General features: G+C 37.3%; 1 protein-coding gene across 2 annotated transcripts in view; it reads right to left on the bottom strand.

Moving 5' to 3' along the window:
- The window catches only part of LOC106956856 (contactin-associated protein-like 2), a 226538-nt gene that overhangs the window by 25720 nt on the left and 175648 nt on the right, over positions 1-25170 (bottom strand). For both annotated transcript variants that reach the window (XM_015047932.1, XM_015047933.1), the window contains exon 15: positions 24617-24701. In XM_015047932.1, coding sequence (XP_014903418.1) covers positions 24617-24701 — 85 coding nt within the window. The remainder of the gene's footprint in view (positions 1-24616; positions 24702-25170) is intronic.

Here is a 25170-nt window from a genome sequence, read left to right on the forward strand (position 1 = left end):
TTTAATTTTTAAAAAAAAAAAAAAATTTCCCCCAAAAAGAAAAAAAAAAAAAAAAAAAAAAAAAAAAAAAATCATTGTGGAAACTAAAGTAGCAAGCTAAGATAATCTTAATTCAAAGAATGCACTACATCAACTGAACAAAAATCTGTAACTTTAATTTTCAAATAGCTGCATAAATAGTGTATAGAGCTGTAGGTTGTGTCACCAAAATCGGATTTTTTCTGCACTTCCAGAGTGAATGAAGTGTCATAATGAAAACACGGCAAAGCCATTTCACCATCTTGTTCATAAACGTGGTGTCAGTACTTTTCATTTTGATGACACCAACACTTTCACTGACACGAATACTTGCTTTTGAGAATTGAACTATCCATTTTGAAGAAGTGACATGTTATTACAGGTTGTCAAGTATGTTTTGGAGTATGTGCTAATTGTTTCGAGAAATGCAATAGCTGTTGTGAGAATGTTTGTAGCAATTTCAGCAAATCTCCAAATTAACTGAAAAAAAAAAAATTCAATAAACTGAAATACAGGTGCCCAACAGTTTTTGGAGACATGATTTTCAAGACAAAGGTACATAAATTTTATGGAACAAAAGGTATTTAGTAAGATCTTTAGTAAGCTTATAATAAAATACATGGCATGATCTGAAATTATACAGATGTAATCAGTTTTCTACTGTCACTACACTTAATTTCAATGCATCCTATTTCATTTTCAAAATACCTGCCGTCACATTGCAGATTGACAGAACCATGTCTGATTCTATGTGCCGAGTCTCAGCATAATAATAGACCCTATTTGTGTTCAAGTCACGGTTTTATGATATTGCCAAGATACAGTCGCCGTCGTCTCGTCTCTTGCATGGGAAATACTTCACCCATTTGGTGGATTACAACAATGCATCAAGGTGCTTACGACTACATGAAAAGGTAATTCTCAAAGAGCCCTTAGGGAAATACAAGATGATCGGTTGGGAGTGACCTCAACTGGGATCACAATTGCAGGCTGCTAAACTGAAGTCCTGCAGCTCTGACATTCCCAAATGCCAAAGCCTCTGTCATAATTCCCGAAGGTCCTTCCTGAGACACCATTTCGATGTAAATTACAGTGTTGGATTGTGTTCAGTGTGCAGAACTCTCCCTTGATTGTGAGGCAGAGTCACTAAATGAAATATCACTGCTTAACATCTTTTAATCAACTGCATGAATGCATGCAAGCACAACAAAATGAATACAGTCATAAGGGTGGAATTAGGGCACACAATGTTAACAGTAATGGAGTTAAACACGATTGGCACTGCAAATTAATAATGACGAGATTATTTAGCAGTGGTGAAGACGGAGTTCATTAAAATTATTATCTCCTATAAACAAATAACACATCCTCTTTAGACATAAATCAGACATAAACAAAATGTGTTTTATCTGTGTACAATTTACGGTCTTCTTCAAGAATTGAACGCACATTCTGTTAGAAAATATTGATGAAAGGAAAGGCTCCTAAGCTGTATTTAGAGCATTTCTTTTTAGATTTTTAAATGCTTTTTAAATTTTGTTTTCATGACATAAAAACAAAAACCTTCAAATGCATTTCTAAGAATCACACTGAAGTGCTCATGTTATATTTCTCGTGTTTGAAAATCACCGTCAGTATTTCACCGATGCCACATAAAGGTTGATGGGATGTTGCTGCAAATCCTGTCTTTTTATTACAATTTGTTAGGCTCTAGTGGCCTTTATTAAAAAAGTAAATGGACAGGAAATAAGCAGGAGAGAGAAAAGGGGGAGACATGGAGCAAATAGCCGGGGCAACCGCATGAGGACTACAGCCTTTGCAGATGATGCACGCCCTCTACCATCTGAGCCACCCGGCGCCCCTAGACCTTGCTTTTGTAGCTTTAATTAGCTTCTCAACATCACGATCTGCAGTTTGAACTTCATTGTTCAAATTTACTTCTTTATCATCACCAACCACTACATAATAAATAACAGGAAGAAAAAGTGCTGATTTTCAAGATGTTTTAAAATCTATAATTGGATGTCTTTTAAATGACTTAGCTAAATAAAGCATCCTTTGGGTTCTTTTCGAGCTTTGTTATGTTAAATGAAATCAGTGGATCAGGTGCATTAAACCTCTGTTCTATGGATACTAAAAAGTTTAATGCTGTGCATGAAATGGTGAAAGACTCATTATCCTCTGCTTGGATGGGCTGATGCATTTTCATCTCTTAGTATTTGCGCTGTTCTTGAGAAGACTCTCTCTGAAGGAGACAAGCCGCCATGCTACCAATGCCTGTACGTTTTTGCAGCTCCTCTTTTTGGTTGGTGGAAGTATTGCTGAAAAGATAATTCCCCATTTGGTGTTTTAATGATGCCGTTACACAGTTCTCTCAAACACATCAAACCAAAACTTTTTGAAGGAATTCAGTGTAATAAAGACTGAGAAGCTATGTGGTTGGCATCATATCTATGCTGCCTGAAATAATCATTACTTTGCGCAAAACACACACACATATATATATATATATATATATATATATATATATATATATATATATATATATATATATATATATATATGCAACAAGTGTTCCCTCAAAAGGTAAAAAGAAATTGTAGTTCTCACAAATATTCATACCCCTTGAACTATTCCACTCTGTCACATTACAGTCCATAAATCTGACTTGATAAATTAACACAAAGTAGTGGAAATGGAAGGAAGATTAATATATGCTTTTAAAAAATCTTTTCAAAAACAAAGTGTGGCTTTCATTTAAATTGGGCCCTGGTGCATCAATCCTTTAAAATAACAGCTGCAAGTGCTTTTTAAGACATATTTCTTTCAGCTTTGGAAGTTTTAACACTGAAATGTCTGACCATTCTTCCTTGCATACAGTTCAAGGCAGATAGAAATCATCTGTTGAGGTCCGTTTTTAGGTCTGGACATTAACTGGGCCATTTCAGTAAACAAATCTGCATGAGGGAATCCATGAAATTGTAGCTCTGGTGGCTCAGATAAACTTCCTCCCCAGTCTAGTCTGTTGCTGCAGATTTTCCACCATGATCTCTCTATATTTGGACCCATTTATTTTTCTCATCAACTATAATTTGTCCTTGCTGTAGAGGATGCTCACCACAGCATGATACAGCCACCACCATGTTCCACAGTGGGAAAAATGTTTGCTACGTGATGTGCAGTTGTGCCACAAAGAGTATTTTGCACATGACCTTTTTCGTGTTGGCTACATGCCTACGGACGGATAGCTCACTGTTCATTTGAGAAAGAACAGCATCACATTTTTTTCTGCACTTTAATCAATGTGTTTTTCTGAGCTACTCGCATATCTCTTTAACCCAGAGACTTCCCACTTTCCCAGCTACCCGGGTTTTTCCACATCACCTGAACTCTGTCGCCCTTTCTGCTTAGCTGGGGCATGTTCAATCTGAAAGCAACGCATACCTATTTTAAGCTGGAATCAAGGTGCATTTTCTCTCATTTATCAGTTGTACTAAAGGAAATGCAGTCTACAGCCGTATTTAAACTGAAACAGTAGCATCTGTGCACTGCTAGGCTTTCTACTACCATTTTCATTTAAGAATTGTTTGACCACATTTTGTTTGGGCCTGAACATATCCTTGATTCCAGTCTGCTGAACAGCTCCCTCAGCGTATACATGCATATGTTTGTACTTAGTTTTCAATTTTCTTTTTACGCTTCATGCCACTGCTTTAAGTATCCCTCTCTCTGTCTGTGGATTGTTTTTATTTTTTATTTCATACTTTATTCCTCCTTTTTTTTTAACCTTGTTTGTGCAGTCTTGAACCTACTGATATTGTAGGTAGGGTTCATTTTTATGCCTCAATGACTTGATTTCTTATTTGGCCAGGCGACATACTTTCAAATGTGTGCTTAAACAAAACAAGCACACAAACAGACCCTACAGTATGCAGAAGAACGACAGTGAAATTTAATGACATGCACCAGTGTGCTTTGCAAGATGCTGAACGGTGACATGGAAAGGTGATGGACTGTCACGACCTTCAGGGTGGTTGGCAGTAAACAGCGAACAGGAATCAGACAGCAGGGAGATAGTGACAGAAAGAGCTGCAGTAATTGGAATGAGGGCTGAAAGAGCGAAAGAAAACATTGACATTAAATCACAGTTGAGGGGTCAGTGAGCCGAATACAGCAGATTTGTTACTAACGAGGCACAGCAACAAACACTTGAGGTTCTGAACCAATTTTTAGATATCTCCACACCAATAAGGTATTGCGATTCTAGTTGGCATCTGAGCTGAAAGTTTAGACAAGGAAAACTGGAAAATACAGAAAAAAACAAAAAAAAACTTCACAGTTTATTCCGATCTATTTAGTGTTTGTCTGTTCCTCCTGTATTCATCCTCTACATCTTCCTTATCTTCCCGCTTCTCTGCTTTGTTGTTACATGACAGATGGACAGTACAGAAGAGAAAGGCTAATGCAGCGTAATGGAAAACACTAACCGAACTGCTTCACATTTAATTTCCTCCATCTGAGAGCGTCTTTGTTCTTATTTAGCTTCCTTATCTGTTAGTTTTTGCTTTTTTTCCCCCTGCCTTGCTCTTCACTTGTCAAACTTCTCTTCAAGACTCCATTCATCTTTTGATTCCTACTCAATTATACCTCTATTCTTTCTTCCTCTGTAGCCCATTTATCAGCATGAAAAATAACCTAATTTTGCCGGAAAGTTCAGTTTTTTTGTGAAGGATACAGCTATACATTCAGATACTCGGACAGGAAATGGCCTCATAAATGAAGACATACACACACCCTCACATGTCAGCCTAATTCCAAATACAATTTCCAACTGGTATGCACTGGAAGTAATACAACTTATTGAGATGAAGCATAGGGCCTTGGGGGTAGAGACGAAGACATGATTGTCTGCTCTGCTGGCATGCTCTTTTTCTTTTCTGAAACTTTGCAGGAACCAAAGCCCACAAGCAACAGCAGCTAACCACCATGGGAGACAGAAAGAGGGAGAGGTAGTTCAAGTCGGTGGCTTTTGCAATTTATCATAGCCCTCTCAGTGGACTCTGCAGTTAAGCAATCACTCTCTAGAAAAAAAATAGGGATCTAGAGTCAAGTTGTCTGAAAAAGTGAGGTGCCGGTGAGCCAAACCTAAATCATTCATGAAAAATGACTTGCGATTCCTTTGATGGCATGGAAAAAAATCTTTTACTTTCTTGTTCTTAGCAAATGAATTAAAAGTATGCTTTACAAATCAATGAATGGGTTTGTTTAATGGCAAATAACACATAATCTCACAGCTTTAAAAAGTGGAATATTGTGGACTGATGGGCTGAAAACAGGAAATTCCTTTTCAGGACTAAAAGCAATGCATCTACTTAAGAAGTACGTCTAAAGCTTAGAGAACATCAAAAGGTCTGTTATATGTGACTTATTTAATTTACTCAAACAGGAGGTCAATGTGAAATTATACTTACTTTAAATATGAGAAACATTTTACTTTTTAAAGTGCCCTATGCTCTGCTACCGTCTGTCCTTCCCAATAACCATTTTATTTTATATTTTAAAGTAAAGAAAATACTGTTGTGTTAAAAACAACAGCAAGTCAGCATCGCTATGTTTTGCATAGTAAATAACTTGGTAACTGAGTAGAAAACCAACAATCCTACCAGTCATGATGCACACGCTGCTGATTCTGGTAACTGAACCATCAGCTCAACAGGACACGTTCAAGCCAAGTGATCAGGTTGGTGAGGAAAAACAACATGTGCCGAAGACCTTACCATTGCCAAAGAACACACTTACTGGCCTAGAGAGAAATGTCAAACATTTTATGGAGCAATCAAAGAGCAATTGCTCTTTGTATGTTTCGGGGCCACACACATTTTGTTAAATGCCCCACAAGCACTAAATTCATAACACAATACGACAGTGAAAACAACGAGCAAGGTGCCGAGCCCTCGCTGGAGACTAGAACTGAACTGGACACAGAGAACAAGAGAGACTGGTAAAACGCTGACACCCAGAATTGAAGACATTCTGTGGAGCTGACAATTATTGTTGCAAACAAAGATTTGTTTTATGACGACGTGAAAATCATGACATTTGTGCTCATACTTTCGAGGCTCTTTCTGATGAAAAGCATCGTCATCCACTTTTATTTAGGATAAAGTTCCTTCAGTCAACCTGCAACCTATTCAAAAAATCTTCTGCAAAGCAGATGTTAAATTAGCTTTATTGGGGGAATACATGTCGTGTGCACTGGTGGTAAACGGGGATAAACTGGTATTATTTTAAGTATAAGTTGCAAAACAAATGTGAAACACAATAATATATAAAAAAAAGACTCAATTTTGATAAAATTAGGACAAAAGGAAAAGATGGACAACGATCAAAGCTTTTGAGTTGAATGAGAGAAAGATCCAAGCGTGTCAAGTTTGGAGCATCTATAAGGCTGTACAATACCGGCACCCGTACTCTTGCTTGCAGTAGTCATGCTGCGTTATGTGATCCTGTTAGCTTGCCTGGGTTATTGTACTGCAAACATTGCGGCGCGCCAAACACTGAGGAGGCAGCAGGCCTTTCAGAGCCACAGGGATAGAAGGCTAAACGACAGATGATACACAGATTTAAACACCACAGGATGGCCCAAGGCAAGCTGGGAACCGCAGACATGTAGCCCTTTACCGTAACACAGACACTGCGAGTATATACTTAAACAGGTAACTCTGAGGAATCCTTACATTAGATATGCACACACACCGTGCTGATGTAAACACACACTTAGTTTCACTTGGAGTTTCTCATTTCAGGGGCGGCTTCCTTTGAAACATGTATTTCAAATATATATGCATCACAGCTGGCTGACAAAGATGTAATACTGCTGGAGTTTCTTCACTTAGATCCTTATGTTTGCCCTTAAATTTAGAGGATATCTTGTACACCCTCTCTGTGACTTGCTTTCTCACACGGTTTCTGCCATATCCCCTGAATTTAGTTTGTTCAGATAAATGAAGAGTAATCATTTTAAGAAACTTGGAATGGCTCTAATGCAAGTCCGAAAACAGAAAAAAAAAAAAAAAAAGGAAAAGGTTTTTGCTTTGGTCTGAAGTCTGTTTAAGGCCACGTCATGAAATGTTCTGTCCTTTGAAGGTCCAGAAAACGGAACTGGGTTTAAATCCCCTCTACATTTGCATTTGCAGAGATGCCTTTACATCACGGTGTGAATCTAATCTCAGTTTACAGCCCACCACATGGAATGGCTCTTCCAGTGCACCCTGAAAATGGATTATGATAATTTCATAACTGCCTTGTAAGAGGGAGTCAGGAGAAGCTGTGTGGAAAGATCGGCAGTCTCCCGGTTACCTGCAGTACAGCACAGCGGGAAGCATCATTAGAGGGTTCTACCTTTCACGCTTTTTCATCTCTTGTTTCTCTGTTTTGTGCGTCATTAAGTATTCTTATTCCTTCAGATCTATTTCATTCCTCTCCTCTGGTATTTGGACTTTTCCCAATAGTTCAGCTCTTGGTTGACTGTTTATGAAAAAAAAAAAAACACACTTCCATATCTACAGAACCTTTAAAAATGGATGGCAGCTTTGTTATGATAGAGTCATATTGTGCATGCCATAGTCAGTGTGATACGTTGCAGACAACAAATGACAATAAAAACGTATCGCTTCCAAGTGAGGCAGAATGGATGGAGAGCGCCATGACATCCCTGAGCCTTCAGCTGTAATATTTCTCATTGTCGCAATGGTGTGCTATTTTCCACTCCACAAGTCCCAAAAAGCTTCTCGTACCAAACGCACTCACTCGGTGAGTTGAAAGTCCCTGCACACATTATACGAATGAAACAACTGAAAGTAAGAGTTTTAAAGAAAATAACCCCGACTCCATCTTTGCACTGCAGCTGAGAGAGCAAAAGGTTTTAGTGCCTCCACAGGAAAACATAAACAGCAAATAAGCTTTCAATGGCAGACATTTAGCTTTTCTATGTGCTTTTTATTTACCATTACTGGGAATGAAAAATAGATTATATTTGATAAGTCGATACATGGAATATAGTCACTCAGTATGAAATTGGCTTTTTTATGCCGTCTTTGCCATGTGCTTTGAGAGATAAATTAGAATAAATATTTTGCATAGTAAGGTATACAAGTAGCTTCAGGAGGTAGTTGTTAAATGAAGGGGCATCAAAATTATAAAAAAAAAAAAGAGAGAGAGAGAAGATGGAAGCATAAAGAAGCCAAAGAAATGATTTAAAGCCCGCCTTATATTTTAAAGACAACCTGTATTTCAGATGTACTGCTATATAAAAATGTATCAATAATTTAGCGAACTAAAAAATTTATAGGACAACCATATTTCTAAAAAATATATTTTAGGTAGACAAGATTATTAGCTGGCAGTATAATGATTTATTTTTTTTTTTTTTTTTTGTTCCTTCAAACACAGGATTTTAATTAACTTTGCATTAGAAGTTGCTAGTTGCAGTAGCTAGTAAACTACTGTAAGTCTGGGAAGTGCTTCACATAGAGAGTTCAGACCACTGCAGGGGGTCTTTAATTTGTGATTCTCAACAAACGCGGTTGGATTAAAGCCCTGAATAATTCATTTTGTTTTCTGTTAAATTTGCTTGTTAAACACAGTTATTGCCATGAGTTCAGAAGTCCGTAGTTTGCCGTGGGTTTTCTGTGGAAGTAATTTGAACATCAGACGCTAATCAGTCAACTGGACTCGATTTGAACTGAACTGCTGCTGCTGCTTTTGCTCGGCTTGCACCTACAGAAGTGAAGAGGTGCTTACAAATATATCAAACTGTTTGCGTCTGTAATTAGACGGGATTAATCTGAGCTGAGGAAAGGTGCCCTGAACACGACTGAGATACAAGGACAATTTGCATAATTCAGAGCTCAAAGGGTTTGCAACAAGTAAACTTAAAACAAAATAATGACCCTTATTAAGATAAGGTGACATCTTGTCAACAAGAGACTAAAAAAATAGAAAAAAAAAAGTTCCTTCATGGAACAAGCTAAGATGTTCAACCATTTTTTCTTTTTTTGTTATTTAAAACAGGAGGCTTCGTCAGTGCATCTTTATAAAACAACACAATAGACAAGATCTTTGTAAAGCACAGAATTTAAGCAATTTGGGTTTTTTGGACAAGTTTACTATTCAGACTTTGCAACAATTACAGAGCACATATTTCTAAAAAAAAAATAAAAATAGCAAATTCCCCAACTTAATGGAGTGATGAACTCAGAGTAATATTTTATATTTAGCAGCCATTTGGAATGAATCGAGAAAAGAAGCCCTTCTTATTTTACTTATCGCCAGTTTGTCCTGTCATGTGGAGCTGCTCTCTCCTGAATCGTGATCATCAGTTGGTCTTTTTTTATTCAGTTTTGAAGACATTAAATAAATCAATATGATGCAGCTTTTGGTTTCTGTCACACTACATTGCAAACCTCCCTCACTGAAAGACCATGTGCCTCTTCCAAATGTTGAACTAGGCTGAAAGAATGCGACGAGCTCAACGGTGCATTACTGCATTACAAAAACAAAAACAAAAAGAGAGACAGATGCTTTGGACACAGGAGACGATATGCATGACTGGTTGCCGGCTCGGTGTATTGGGGTCGTAAGAAACCTTTTTAATTCCGAAGGATTAAAAAATAAATAAATAAAACTGTGCACTGAGCTTAGTTTTTAACCTGAAATTTTTATTTCAGGTTGAAATATTAATTTAGTTTAAAATATTGAATAAAATAAGTAAAAAATACATGTGAAGTTCTTATTGCAAATTTCTGACTCTCAGTTTTTTTTCTGACATTTTATAAAAATCAACAACTAGCATTTTCCAACACAACAGCGTTGAGCATTCAAACTAAACAGGCTGGGCACTGACAACATTACACCGTCCAGATACCCCCAAATGATAAAATGTTTTTATTTATTTTTATTTTTTAGAAAAGAAAACACACATTTATTGGATGAATCATAACTTTCAAATAGAACGGCCACATACATTAACATGTATGCAATGTGACCAACACATTAGCTACAAATATGTGGCTTCACATTTGTAGTTAATGTGGAGCCACCCACAGAGATCATGCAGCACTAACATAATCTTTCTGAAACACATGAGAAATGGAGCTGAAAATGCCTGGACGTGCCATAACTTTCCTCATTTAAATACAAACAAAACTGAAGTATTTGTGGATTAAATTTGGACTCGGAGTCAGCACACAGCTTCAGCTACTACAGTTTAAAACTACAGCGCAGGCTCAAAAGCTGGGTCCAATGATGGACTCAGGTCTGAACCTTAAGAGCATGAAGGTTACAAAGTTGGCCTTCAATCACCTGAAGAACATTTCCAGGATTAAAGGGCTAATGTCCCAGCAAGATCTAGAGAAACTCATCTATGTGTTCATCTTTAGTCTGACTACTGCAACTGTGTCTTCCTGAAAAGTCAATCAGCTGATCCAGAAAGCTGCTGCTGTTCTCAAAAACATCATGAAAATAGAGCACATAACCCCAGTCTCTGAAATGGCTGCTAGTAGCTCACATAATAGAATTCAACATACTTTTTTATTTTATAAATCACTAAGTGGCTTAGCACCAAAACACATTATAGATCTGCCGTCATTGTAATCTTCCAGACCACTCAGGTCTTCTGGTTTAAATTTACTTTGCCAACTTCAAACAACAAACTTCCAGAAACATACAAACATGCTGAAACATTGACTTCCTTTAAGTCAAGGCTAAAAGGACACGTGCTTATAACTGCCTTTGCTTAGTAACTGGAATCGCAATAATTAAAAAATCCTTTTCTTTTTTACACATCTATGTTCAACAGTCACTGGCTTTGTGAAAAAAAAATAGACCATGAGAAACCATCTTAAAACTGTTTTGACATGTTATTTTAGTATGCAATTTACATTTATCTTACATTTACTTCAGCATTCATTGGAAGGTAAGAAGTGTATGAGCATGGTTCATCTAGACTTGACAATACCTGCTAACTTGCTTGTCTGCAGTCCTTTTGAGGATTGTAGACAAAGCCCTGTAGAAGTACGTACTTATAACAACTCGTTAGCTCTTCTGGTTTTATACTGACCTTTTATTAAAGGCTTTAACAATATAAATGTGGATCTCACCTTGCTTGGGTCAATGATCTGTGTATTTATACATATGCAGAGAGAAATAGAGAAAGAGAAATAGAACCCACAAAGTAGAAAAAGTGGATCTGCACACAGATTATTTTCTTGAATGACTCCATAAAAAGCAGGTTGAAGGCTTGGAATCCTTTTATTATTTAAGACATAAAAATTGCCAAGCACAGTGGTACATAATGTCCTGCCTCTCCCTCCCTTTCTCTTGTCTCTCTTCTACATGTACAGCTCTTCTCCCAGTGTGACTATGTGTGTGTGCCTGTTTGTAGCTTCCTGACAAAAGCTGCTTTTGACAAGCCAAGCATGTCCCCTCTCAACAGCCGTCTTATCCGCTAACATCGTGATCCATCATGCTGTGGTTCACAAGGCTCCCCCAACACCTCGATCCCCTGCTCTCATCCTCACCTACACCGGTCATGCTGCCAGCCTGACCCAGCTCTATCCCTCTGCTCCACCTGCTATTCCCCCTTCCTCTCCTGATCACTAGGTCTCATTTCCCCATTCTTTGTGTTACCCTCCCTCAGTTCCACCCATCTCCATTTCATTTCCTCCTTCCTCCCACTCTCCCTTCTCCCCCTCTTAAAGTGTTTATCTCGGTGAATGCACAGGAGTCATCCGAGCAGTCAGCGCAAGGAAAGAGAGCTCTCTCCCCTAGGTTGGTGACCCTTGTCAGGGGGACAAACTGCCCGATGCCACTTGCCTACACTGCTGGAAAATTAAGAAGTCGTGAGGGCGACTGGGTTCACGGTGTTTGTGTGTGTGTGTGTGTGACAGGAAAAAGAGGTCCTCGTAGATGCACGTGAATGTGAGGAAGAAAGCGCATGAGCAGTCAGATCTGCACATGACCCAACGGGGTCTGAATGCCAATAGGTTTTAAAGATCAGGTTAAGCAGTTAAGTGTAGAGAGCAAACATGGTGCAGATGTTTGTGAATGTCCAGCTGTTACTCTGCCTAATGAGTTCAGCATGACAGTATTCTGTCCCTTGAATCTGTCTTGTATGTATCAGCCTGACCCACAACAAGATGACAGTAGCTCTGGATAATAATCTCCCATTTCAGCATTTTCTTGCAGTTGTGATACAAAAACATTGCTGCTTTGCGTTATGCGCATAAACTACAAAAGTAACATACCAGTTATGTTGTTACTGCATAACTTCATGGCTGTTCTTTGATCATGATCCAAATCAATTGCCGTGGGGACCATTAGCTATATATTTTAGTACCTTATATTCTGAATTATATCAAAGGGGAGATTGACAAAATGCCTCCCTAGATGCGAATGAATTAGACTGCATTGTGGGAAAAAAAAAAAAAAAAAAACTCTCCCGACTATAAAATAGTGTTTCAAAACCATCCAAAGGCAAGGAAACTGTGATGGAGCTTTGAAGGGATGAAATATGAACCATTTTCTAAACCGTTCCCGAGATTGTTTTTTCTTATAATAGGCTTTACGGAAGAAAATGAGACAGCTACTGCTTCCGTCACCTTCACTCACTTGATGTCAAAGACGCTAAACAAAGCAAATCACTCAAAATGCTGAACGCAGTTTGACTTCTGATGAGATGGAAGGAACTGTGACTTTTTTTTCTCTTGAAAATTGGAACCGAACACTGAAATCTATTTTTTTGTCTTTTAAATAAGATGTTGATCATAGATGCACATACATACCTACACAGATATATATATATATATATATATATATATATATATATATATATATATATATATATAATATAAGTGTCCTGCAATTTTGCATAACTGAGGAAAGACAACTTTATTTCACTAAAAATACCCGAGCCATCTGTAATCAGCCTGCCTCCGAGTCTTTACACAATAATCTAGCACATTTGTTCAAAGACAAAAGTCAACAAAAAATGTGGATGCAGGATTAAATGTTCTTCTCTGATAGCGAACAAGGAAAGGATAAATGGTGGATGACATACAAAGATATCAGTTAATCCGATTACATTTTACTGTAAGAGCCTCAATAAACAAATAACCTCTAAAAACAATATGTGGGATAACAGCAGGTTAGCAGTATCCCTCATAGGGGTCGACTGTGAGACAGAGGATAATGCACAGATACTTTTACCACTAATTCAGGTCAGCGTTGTATCGCAGTTGCCGTTTTGAATTTTTTTTAGAATTGGTTTAATTTCTGATATAGGAAGTAACATAAAAGTAAGATTAAACCACATGGGGTTTTACTGGTTCTTACTTGTACATCTTTTAGAGCAGACACATTATTTTTCATATACTTCATATTTTTGTTTTCCAAAATGAGCTACTGTGCAGAAAAAAAAAAAAAACACAAAAAGAAGAGCCGGTATTTGCCAACCTTTCATAAAAGCAGAGTCTACAATTTTGAAAAATGTTTTTGCTTTAAAATACATGACTAAAACAGCTTCTGGTAAAATTGTCTTCAATCTTTCTCAGTAGTGGATTTGGTATGTCTCTGTGCATCAGGCCACCAATGGGTAAAGAAGATGAAATTATGAACTGCGCCATTTGATAATACTTATGTTTTTGATGGTCGGCGAGCTAATCGGTTTAAATTTATTTTAATATACAGTGTAAAGTATTAGTGTACATTTTTACACACACACACACACACACACACACACACACACACACACACACACACACACACACGCACACGTACACACACGATACGTCAATCTAAAGATTAAATGTCATATTTATACATAACAGAGCAGAATAAAACTATCTGCTATTTGAGGGAAGCAATACAGTGATGTTCTAAAAGGTGATCCTAGGATTAGCTACTATCATATGTGAATTACATTCTAAAGGAAAAAATGACACTTTCTTTGAGTAATAGCAGTGGGACAAGAAGTGTCTCTTATCTTCTTTTTTATGTCCTGAAAGTTGTCAAAGGAGCTTGAGCATCACAGGTGTTTTTAGACATAATCTTGCATAATTGTAATATACGTTTTTGAACAGAAGTTCTTATTTTCATGACTGATTGTCTCAAAAAAAAAAACAAACCTGAAACTCCATCCTTTCTTCAAATAATGGAAAGTATTTAAGTTGTTCATAACTATTATTTTCTGATCACCAGTACGTTTATCATGCTTGACTGCTTAGGAACCAAAGGGTGGAAATTTAAACATAAGGCAGACAAATGCACACATATGCTAATGGAGCTGGGTAATTATGAGAGAATGTCACATGGTATGTCAACATTTGATAAGACAAACATCATGAATATTCAGTAGTTAGTTTAGTCTCCCCATTTGAAAGACAGGACACAAATTGCTCTGCAGAACTATGTCTTTTACACGCTTCTTTGTCACAATAACTCGGTAATAGACAAACAATAGATTTACAATAGAACTGATGTTAAAGCAAATAGCTTACAAATAGACTCACTGATAAACACATGCCCTGCTATGTAAAAATGTGCAAACTTTTTAATGCAACTTTCTTGGGTTCATTTCATATCCCCTCAAGGTCAAGTTAGATAATCAACCTCCCTCCCTGTGTTGCTTCATTAGCATCACTGAAAGATATTTCCCCGTTTTGTTTTTTTCCTCCTGTTGTTTCTCCAGTTGGTCTAATCTCTCTGTGCCCCAATATCCCGCTGTAATCCGAGAGCCGAGTTAAAACCGCCTCCAGTGATTGTCGCCAACATCATCACGCTAACCAGCAATCTGTGCACTTCCAAATTCAAATATGCATGCTTAGCAAGAAAACCAATGTGGGAATATGTCTTGATTTTCAATATAAATGAGTGTAAGACAGGGTTTAGAAAAGTTGCATGTCATGCAAGGATGAGGGGCTTCTTAAAGTCTGATGATCCATTTGTGGTCACGCACTACATCTCCCCGACAGTTGTTATTCCAGGCAACCTTGGAGAGGAAAATTCACTGCAAATTAAAAGACATTATTGCGACTCATTAAGTGAGTCAATTTCACTTTTCCAGATGCCTTTTATAATTTCATCAGCTTTTCATTTGAGGTGTTGCATCTACACAGAGAAGGGAACCAGTATTTTGAAGAACTTCCAACGATTCTTCTCTCTTTCCCCACTAAGCTGTTGCTGCAGAGTACAATGTGTGTTTGTTTCTTGTCTCTTTTTGTCTGTCAGTTTATACTCTTTGAATTGGTTGATAACCCATCAGTATTGTTGAATTGATTTGATGAGCTAAACCCTGGTTGCTGCCATGTTCAATGTTGTACTGACCATCTTTGAGTAAGAAAGAAATATAAAAAAGAAAATGTGTTAAGATGGATTTCACCTCTAAATAACATGGCCTAACCTGTTGAAGTAACTGAAAGACTAACAGAGCAAAAAAAAAAAAAGACGGATTTCATATGCGAACTTTGCAGGAAGAGACTAAATCAAAGTAGCTGATTTAATGTCAGATAGTGAGTACATGATAATGGTGCATGTAAACACCTGGATCAAAATGTGCATTAGATATTACTATATCACATAATATCATCAGGAAATTTTTCATGGACATAAAAAAATGTAGAACTAAAAAAGGTTACTTGATATACTAGAAGTTTTCAGTACATTAAGGTGCATTTGTGTCTCTTATTTGAGTGGGATACTTTCTTTATATGTGGCATGCCTACGGCCCTTCCATTAGCACACTCCATTTCAGAGAGGAGATTGATTTTAAAGAGAGATAAAATGGGAAAGATGAAGAAAATACACAACAGGAAAAAAAAAGGAAGAACCTGGACAAGTAAAATTAAAATTGAGAAACCTTTAATGAGAGGTAGGTAATCAAATTGCATGCAATATCTTCTCCTTTTAGTTCCAATATTTAGGTTTTGTACATTTATCCTTATATGTTTAGACAGACTATGTGCTTTGTTTAACATATATCTGTAGAGTGTTTATATGTCTCTCTTTGGTGCTTTTAGTCAGGCAATGTTTGTTTTTTTTTCACTATTTTTATATGCAGTTTAATGTTTCTATTATTATAAAGTCAAAGCAAAACATATGACATATTCTTTTGACTCACCTAAAGAGAAATCTGAGACCATTGTTAGCAAGTTCATTGTCTCAGGCAGAATTGTAATGCAAACAATGGCAATAACAAAACTGTTAGACAAGGGTTCACAATGCATTGCACTGAGTGTTTCCTATTGTCTATGGATAACAGACTCCCTTGTAAGGTTGTACCGACTGATGTTTAATTTTGGCTGAGGAGAGCAAAGGTAGAAAACAACCTTTGTGTGGTTTGGATGCTCTCAGCTGGAAAAGACTTTAATGAGAGTTTTGTTAAATATTTTCAAACAACACAATTTTCTTTATGATAAACAAAAACAAAACAAAAAATCGCAAAATTTTTAGTACTGAACATAAATCAATATATTTTTTAAACATTTATAAATTAATAGTTGTAAATATGTAATGAGCCACAGGAGAAAAAGGATAAAAACCATCAGATTCTGAGAATTATTATTATTATTTTTTTACATTCATAGTACAACACATGGATGGACTGTTTAGCAGGAGAAAGATAGTGGCAGGGCATGAGAATACATATCGAAGCCAACAGGTGTACAGTACCTTTAGAGATTACAGCATCCACCAAAAAGACACAGATGAAAAGAAAACATGCCAGGACTATGCATATGATCAGAGGCATATACGTATGTCTGCAGAAATAACCTACAGTTTCTCATGGGGTGAGTTTCACAACTTTCAATGTTTTAATAAGAAACAGATATGGAAAAGAAAATGTATTGTAACACTATTACAATACATAGTATGTCACCTGAAATACAGATGGGCCTCCCCAGTCCGGTGTTGTACCGAGTGCAATATAATGGTGACTCAATGAGCGATACTAATGGCAACTAGTAGCCGTAACACCTAAACTATTTTTTTTCCTTTGGGCTATCTCACCCGACTGCACACCTTCCCGGTCATCCCTGTTGAGGTCATTTCAAACTAATGTAAATGAAAAACTTTTGTTAATAACCCCAAGTAGCACAGTACATTTGCAATAAGACAAGGACACCAATTTCAACTAATTGCTTAATCACAAACAAGCCATGTGAACCTGTCTAATTAACGGCAGAGCAACAAGTAATTTGGACAAATAGAAGCGCGGGCAGAGAGGGATATCATTAAAAACATTTTGTTTCAGTCTAAAAAGCCCTGTGTCATGCAGTTGCTTTTAAAAGCCTGTTATTTTAGGGAACTCACAGGTGTTCAAATAAATTTAAAATCACACCGAAACGTAAACACTTGCTTTTATTATTTGCCGGGGGATGCCTTAGGACTCCGAACCTGATGGTGCACAACTGCTCTGTAGATCTTAACAGAGTTTTACCATTGACATGAGCTGGGATCTTCATATATCAGGAGCTTAATCAGGATGACCAAAATGGGCTGAACTGTGAAAGGCCCTCCTCGTCTCGAGGGGAGATACATTTGTCAGGAATACATTTGTGTCCAAAATAAAATTTTGATAATTATTCTTTTCTTACTTAACACCTTTGAACATGTGTTCAAATTTGTGTGTAAATTGGTTAACACATTGTCCATTACACAGTAAGACATTACTCAGTAACTACTACACTTACAACTTTCGCTGGAATGAATCCAAAAAAGTAAACACACCAGTAAATCTTAAAAACTGTGAATATGTAAATTTTTTAGCACTCAATGCTTGGTTGGGCCTCCTCTTGTATGAATGACTACATTGACGCACTGTGGCTTAGAGGCAATCAGCTTGTGACACTGCACAGCCATAATGGTATCCCAGATTAATTTCCTACTATTCCCTTAATTCATGCATGTATGATAAATTAGAAATAAGCTGGGGGAAAAAAAATAAAAAAACCTCTTTGGAGCATTTTTGAAATCAAAGAAGAAAATCTCAAGCAGTATGAAAGAAGATAAAAAGGAAAAAAAGAAAGAACAATGAGACACTATTCTCGCAAACGACTGTAATACCCCAGGTTAATGTAGTGTAAAGTGTTATACTACTTCTTTTTGACACTGGCACCTGTGTGACTGCAAACTGTAAGTGCTGTACTCAGGTAGACAGACACAGAGCTGGATAAGACACATGCCTCTGTCAACACAACATATGATCGCATTATCCCAGGCAATGACACATTTACAAGGCAACTGGAACCAAAGACAGGACTTTATGTAATGTAAATGATCTGGGAATCTCTGAGAGGGGTCATGTTGTGTGTCCTTGTTTTATATACAGTCTGTTCTGCCGTGTATGACTATGGCAGACAAAAAATACTGACTTGTTTTCCCGAGTAAGACACATATATGCCTATTTGTCTGTCTTAATGGAACCAGATATTTTCTAAATGCCTTCTGTGAAAAGCATTTATTTACATTTTGTCATTCTACTACTAAACACTTCAATGTATTTTACATGATTGATCAATGCAAAATGGAACATAATTGTAATAGTTAATTGTAAAAGGATATTGTACGTTTGAAAAGTGTTTGCATTTGTTTTCAGTAAACCAAGTCTTTACTTTAAAACTTGCTGCTTTCAGTGTTACCCTATATTTAACTCAATTTATCTGCTCTTCTACATTGACCAGCTTCCTTTTTCTTGCTGAAAAAAAAACAAACATCTAGATATCATGATACTGCTATCACTATCCTATGTTGTGAAAATTATGTATTAAAAAGTGCAATTTTTGTCCAATCTGAGCAGATCATCTGTTTCCTCTGGTTTGCAGTTTTTCCTACACGACTTTCTGTCTGGAAACTGCATCTGTTTTTGTATGCTGATTGGAGAAAAGTTCCACGTCTAGGCAGTGTATAATGCTATCTGCCATTGTTTTTGTTATTATCCGCCAGTGCATGGGTAGAACAAACCCTGCAACCGTTCGTTCTGTGCATGTGCGGTTTCACATCTGTGGAGAGTAACCCAGGCTACCAGCTGTGGCTCAAAACTTATTCTTTGGTCAAATAAATACTACTTTAACTGTGCACATCTAAAACAGCTCACCTGTTTTATTTTAGCAGGCTACAATCTACATTTTCTTGCTCTCCGTCTTTCACGTTTGCATTATTTATCCATCTCATTAAAAATTACATAGCTGTTTGAATATTTGACAACTTTCATCCTGGATTTATTGAAGGTAAAAGATCCTCTACAAAGATACACGTCACTGAACTGGAGCTCTTAGAAAGATGTTGCCACTTTCAGGAAAATGGGTCATGAGTCCGAAAAATATCCTTTGTTCCCCTCGAATAGGCGATCAAAGTAGTCTTGGCTTGATACAGAAAATAACCCACTTCTCCTGCTGTGAAACTGACTGTCTACTCTTAGTCACCAACATCATGCAGCTGTTTTGGCTGCTGGGGAAGCAAGCCAGTCAAATGAGTGAAACCAATAGCTAAAGTGTGAAAAAGTTTCGGAGGTGTGAATATTTTTGCAAGATATTGTTAAGTTAATGTAGTAAAAAAAATGTACAAGTCCATTTTTCTCATAATGAATATAGGTGTTGGCTCAAACGCTGCAGCAACCTTGAAGGAGGACTGATTCCCATCACCACATGTAAAGTAGAGCAAGTGTGAGACAATAATTTAATGTTAATTAGGAGCTTGTCTATGGGGGGTAAGGAAAGGAAAAGAGGGAGAAAGATGGGAGGAGTGGATAGCATTAGAGATGCCTGAGGATCTGAGTAACAGCTTTCCTCTCTCTTGTCTTTCAGTATATTAGTTCATGTTCCCTCTCAGCTCCTTCTAGCTTCTGGCTCTGGCTTCTTTCTAAAATTAATGACACTGTATCCAGAACATTAGTTGAGTAATGAAAGACATAGCTCTGTGTGGGGGCACAATAGACTAATAAAACTGAATGGTATAAAATATGGAATCTAAAAAGATGTTAATAGTGATATAATCTCAAACAAATGGAGTACAAGTACATGGTCGCTGTTGAAAATGTTAATACTTCTCCACAGCAGCGAGACTGTCAAGAAATAGCCTCAGTAAGTGTCCAAACTTAAAGACCACGCAAGGAATTAGTCAGCAGAATTCACTGAGCTCTAAAGAAGTTTGGGGAATGCATAATTTTCAACATAATGAGTGACAAAACTTTTTTTTTTTGTTATTCAGCTGAACGCAAACTAGCCTTGTTCCTATTTCACAGCGGTGCACCATTATCGGGACTTGTTGCATTTGCAGAAAGAAGAACTCCAGACTAAAAGCCAGAGGAGAAGGAGAGAGAAGCTATTGCGTCCCGCTGCTGCTGCATTTGCAAAGGTTAATGATGAACATCAGAAACCACGGATGAGAGGGGGAAAAAAAACAAAAACATAAACAGATGGTTAACCAGTGCTGAGGAAGTGAAGTCATTAGGGTTGAACGCAAGACATGCGAGTATTTGAATGAATATGTGTGCCAGAACATGGCACCGGTTTACTTGACTATTACTTGTGAGGCAATAATTGAGAGCAGAGGTAACAGAGGAATGGGCTGGTACAAAGCCACACATACACACAGCCTCATTATCCTGAACCACACTCATCTCTCATCTCTTGTCACCCTTGTTTCTTTTTCATCTCCTCCTGTGTTCGCCTTGTTTGTATCATATGCACCCAGGGCCAATTTTCAACCTTTCCTATTCTGTGCATAGTTGGTTCAGGGAAAACTTTAAATCAGGATTCATGAGCTGCGACTTACCCAGGTCAAATTGTTTTCAAACCCTCTAGTTGACACGTGGGTTAGATGGTGTATGTTTAATTCATCGGCAAGTATGAAAATATTGAATCGAAGGCAAAATATAATGCTTGAATAAAACATTCTCATAGTTAACGTGAAACAATGGACTTATTACGGAAATAATTTTAGGATCTTTAGTCTGTTTCTGGCCACAGAATGTGACTATCAGTCATAAATTGATAGTCATAAGTTATAGTTATATGTGACTTTATAACTGTTCTTTATTGTCCACTTTTTGAAAATCTTCTCTAATTTCATCCATCTGCTGTATAATAGTGTTGTATCCAGAACCCTTTTCTCTCTGTTGGTCACTAATTTATTCACAACTAAAAAAAACATGCAAATAATTCAGGATTATATAATGTAATAAAATAAATAGCCCTTTTTATACCAATGGCATTCTTTTGCTGTCAACTTGATGAGAGATGTGTTTTGTTCTACGAGTGGAAAATACCAGCATATTAGCGCTTACTGTGACCTGCATATTTTTTCACTCAATGAAACACAGTTCAGTGAATAAATAAGCTCCTTTACTTGATGGAAAAATACTTTTTCCCTATTAGCCTGTATGCTTTAAATGTTTCTATCATTCACCTCAAGGAAAGGCTGGAAAAGAAAGAAACAGCATGCGCTTTGACAAGTTAAAACTTCCATAAGGCTGTGTGTCCACAGTTTGTGATGTCTGTAATTTAATCTGCATTTCCCTTCTACAATTCAGTGAAAGTTTATTTAGGTTTCCGCTTGCATAAAGTTATCTGGCTGGTCTTCAGAGGACAACGAGCAAAGTAAATATTTTCTTCTGAAAATACATATTAAAGTAATGAAAAAAAAACATTCATTTAATCTTTCAATTCAACTAAATTTTTTGAGTCAGAAAAAACAAAAAAAAAACAAAACAGAAACTACTGTTTCTCACAATGTCATTGGTGCCAATTAACTGTACCCCTAACAATTATTTGGACTCAACAGTTTTTTTTAAGCATTGCATTTTTTTTCTGCTTATTGAAATGTGCAGGAACTGCTGATCACTAATCTAGACTTCCTGTCACCCCATAGTTTAAATACATTATATATGAGACACAGAAGCTGATTTCTCTCAGACATGCTTCAAAATGAATAAGACAAGAGTCTTTCAAGTAAGTGAAACTGTGACAAAAATAGCAATGATTCATGTTTTCTTGCAGACATGTACAGGAGTATGAAGAGCTCATGTTTTGGAGAACTGCAGCAAGTAGTTGTGTCATCGGGCCACCATGCATCAATCACAACTATTAAATGTTATATAGATGCTTATGCAAAGATTTTTTACATTTATCAGTGTGCAAAAATGCCAGTGCAATACAAGAGGAATTATTTTTTAATCACTTTAGACACATTTCTTGCGGTGCCATTAATTGAAATGGGAAGACAGGAAACATTTAAGTTTGATATTCTTTTGTGTAGGCACTGGTTTATGATGCATTTTCTTTTATTTTGACAAACTATGGCAACTTCTCCCAAGAGTCATTTGGTTTGACCATGGCAATTTGCGTAGATAAAGAACAAGCAACATGCATACGTATTTTCTTCTCCATTTGTCTGATTATAATAATGGTAATAGAATAAGTGTTTTCAGAAAGTTTTAAGAAAGACAGTAACAATGTGATGGGACAGAATGTCGATCATATGCACAACAAAAAACATGCAAGATGTAAAACTGAAATTGTAGAAAGGGAGGAAGGCAACGTGAGAGGGGAGACACGGATACAGAAAAGTGCAAAGATGAGTTACAGAGGAGGGGAGAGATGGGCGGAAATTGATAAATGTGGATTCTGTAGAATATACGCAGGAGTGGAAAGAGGAAAATATGAGATGGAAGAAGGAATAAGCAGGATGGAAAGAAAAATGAAATATTACTGTGTCCAAGTTGTGTATTTTTTTTTCCTATATGTGTGCCTGTGCACACGTCTGGACAGAGCACTCTGGTAGTTTCAGGTTCCCCTCTTGTGAATCAGTGAATACTGAACAGAACGTGCCTGCTGACGGTGGCTGTGTTTACATGAGAGACGCGATAAAATAATGTTAAAATGACAAAATAAGTGACAGAGGTTAAGAAGAGGTCAAACATTCAGAACAATTACTGTTCTAGCTTTTAAAATAGGGGTGCTGGTGGCACAATATAATTCCTATTTAATGGTTCGTTTGGCTTCAAAATGCCAGTCCTCGGCTAATAGATGAGATCTGGAATGGAGTGAAACTGGAAGTAGTGGAGAAGCCAGTGTGTATCTGCCATTGTGTACATGCGTGCTTGTGGTTCGCAAAGGAAATGCTGTTGACGGTGTAATTTGATGAAATCTGACAGGTCATTTATGAAGCATATTTTTGGGTAAATGATTTTTCTTGCTCCTACTTTCTCAGTCATTTTAGACGAGTAATTGGATTTCCCTAACTTTACATGTGGTGAATTAGGAGTAAGCTAGTTAATGAAGGTTTGCCTGGCTGCATGGTTATGTGTGGTGGCATGAGTGTGTTCCCATGCTGGTATTTTAGGTTTAAAGAGAAAAATAAATACATATTAAGTGAGTATGACTTTGTGTGTGTGCGTGTGTGTGTGTGTGCATGCTACGTTAGTAGATGAAAGGACCATCTTTCATTGCTATGGAAGTTAATTGCAAAGTTTTGGTCTGCTGCACTAAAACCTGGCTATTACAAACCACCTTTATTTCTTTCAGTCAATCAAAAACCATGGACACAATTGCATGAGCAAGCGCAAAACGCAATCGCTATGTTTGTAAGGACTCTTCAGCTAATATTCCTTTTCTAAAAAGAGCACTCCTACTCCAATCCTAAAAGTTTTAAACACTATTGAAATTTGTGGGAATTTCTATCCTCAAAGAGCTGCAATGTCTCACTTACTGGTTGCCTACCAGTGTTTCTCACCTCACAACCATAGTAAACAAGCTTCTACACATTACCCTAACAAATCCACCATCGTTTCATCTACTGCACCTTCTTTGTCTGCTTTTGCTCTCTTTAATTGCTAGGAGTGCTTTTTCTTTACGAAGCTATCCTCAAAGGTAGGTCGTTGTGGTCATGCTCTGTGCACGCAAAGTGCATGTGTGTGGGTGTGCACGGAATGCAGTGTGTGTTTTAGCCAAAAGAAAACAGGTCAGAAAATGATTGCAAGCTTGTTATTCTAATAGTGAAAAATGAGAGTGGTGTTTAATCAAGGGTGTTAGTGGAAAACATTCCGAGCTGCTGCACACGAAGCTCAGATCAAAGTCAAACCTCTTAGGAAGGAGCAATTAAACACACGTTTTTACAAATCCAAAGTAAACTGATATGAAACCACTAGGCCTATTGCAGAATATACCACATGAGTGGTAAAGAGAATCCAGTCAAACCCAATGTAAATAAAAGTAAACCAAATTATTCCAGTTGGGACTCCTCTCCTTTGCAGGGGTCTGTTTGAGTTGCAGAAGTAAAGAGGAGTAGGTGGTGCTGTACATCAACAAGCTGAGAGTGCATTATTTTTTGAAGAAACATTTGCATGTAGTTTTCGACATTCTTGGCACTGGAGTAGACAATCCAGTAAACATAAAAGCAGCTTTATGGCTTTTATTTACTCTTGTGTGTACAATTAACTCTCCATCGCACCGTATATGTGATTGAAAACAGAACATGCTTCCTCCATGTGTGCCGTCTTGTTTTGGAGTCTGCAGTGAATTAAGATGCCATCTTCATCCCTTACCTGGGGTGTTGAGCAGTCGGGACATGCGACAGCTGTAGATGATTTGCTGCTCACAGTGTTCTGCACTGGTGGTGATGGCTGTCACCTGGAAACACAGGCAAGGATCTGTGCTTTCACTTCATCTTTTTCAGCCAGACACTCCAATTTCAGTCAACAACAAAATAAGAAAACAAAATTAAGTAAAAAAAAAAAAAAAGCTTCACTTCCTTCTACATTTAAATGGTTGAAAACAAAATGTCAAGCATTAAAATTAAAGAGGATACTGTAAAGAAAGCAAACTGTGTCATTTCTTATTTTTAAAGCATCATTTTGGGGGGAAATTTTTTTTATCATTCCTTGTGGGGTATTGCAACATGTGAAATTCACCCACAGTTGGCTTTTGACCGAGAGTGACAACTCTAATCTATAACCACACAGCAGAAAGATTAAGGTATCGACTCCTGAATGCAAGAGAGCAGATTCAGGCAACCTAAGCCGTATTTAAAAGAACCCCAGCAGACAACTCATACAGGGAAGAGGTTAAATACTCGTTATGCTGGTTTATCACCAGGCAT

This window comes from Poecilia latipinna, unplaced genomic scaffold (genome assembly GCF_001443285.1).
Source record: "Poecilia latipinna isolate Pla-1442-1.1 unplaced genomic scaffold, P_latipinna-1.0 Scaffold850, whole genome shotgun sequence".
Classification (NCBI taxonomy): domain Eukaryota; kingdom Metazoa; phylum Chordata; class Actinopteri; order Cyprinodontiformes; family Poeciliidae; genus Poecilia; species Poecilia latipinna.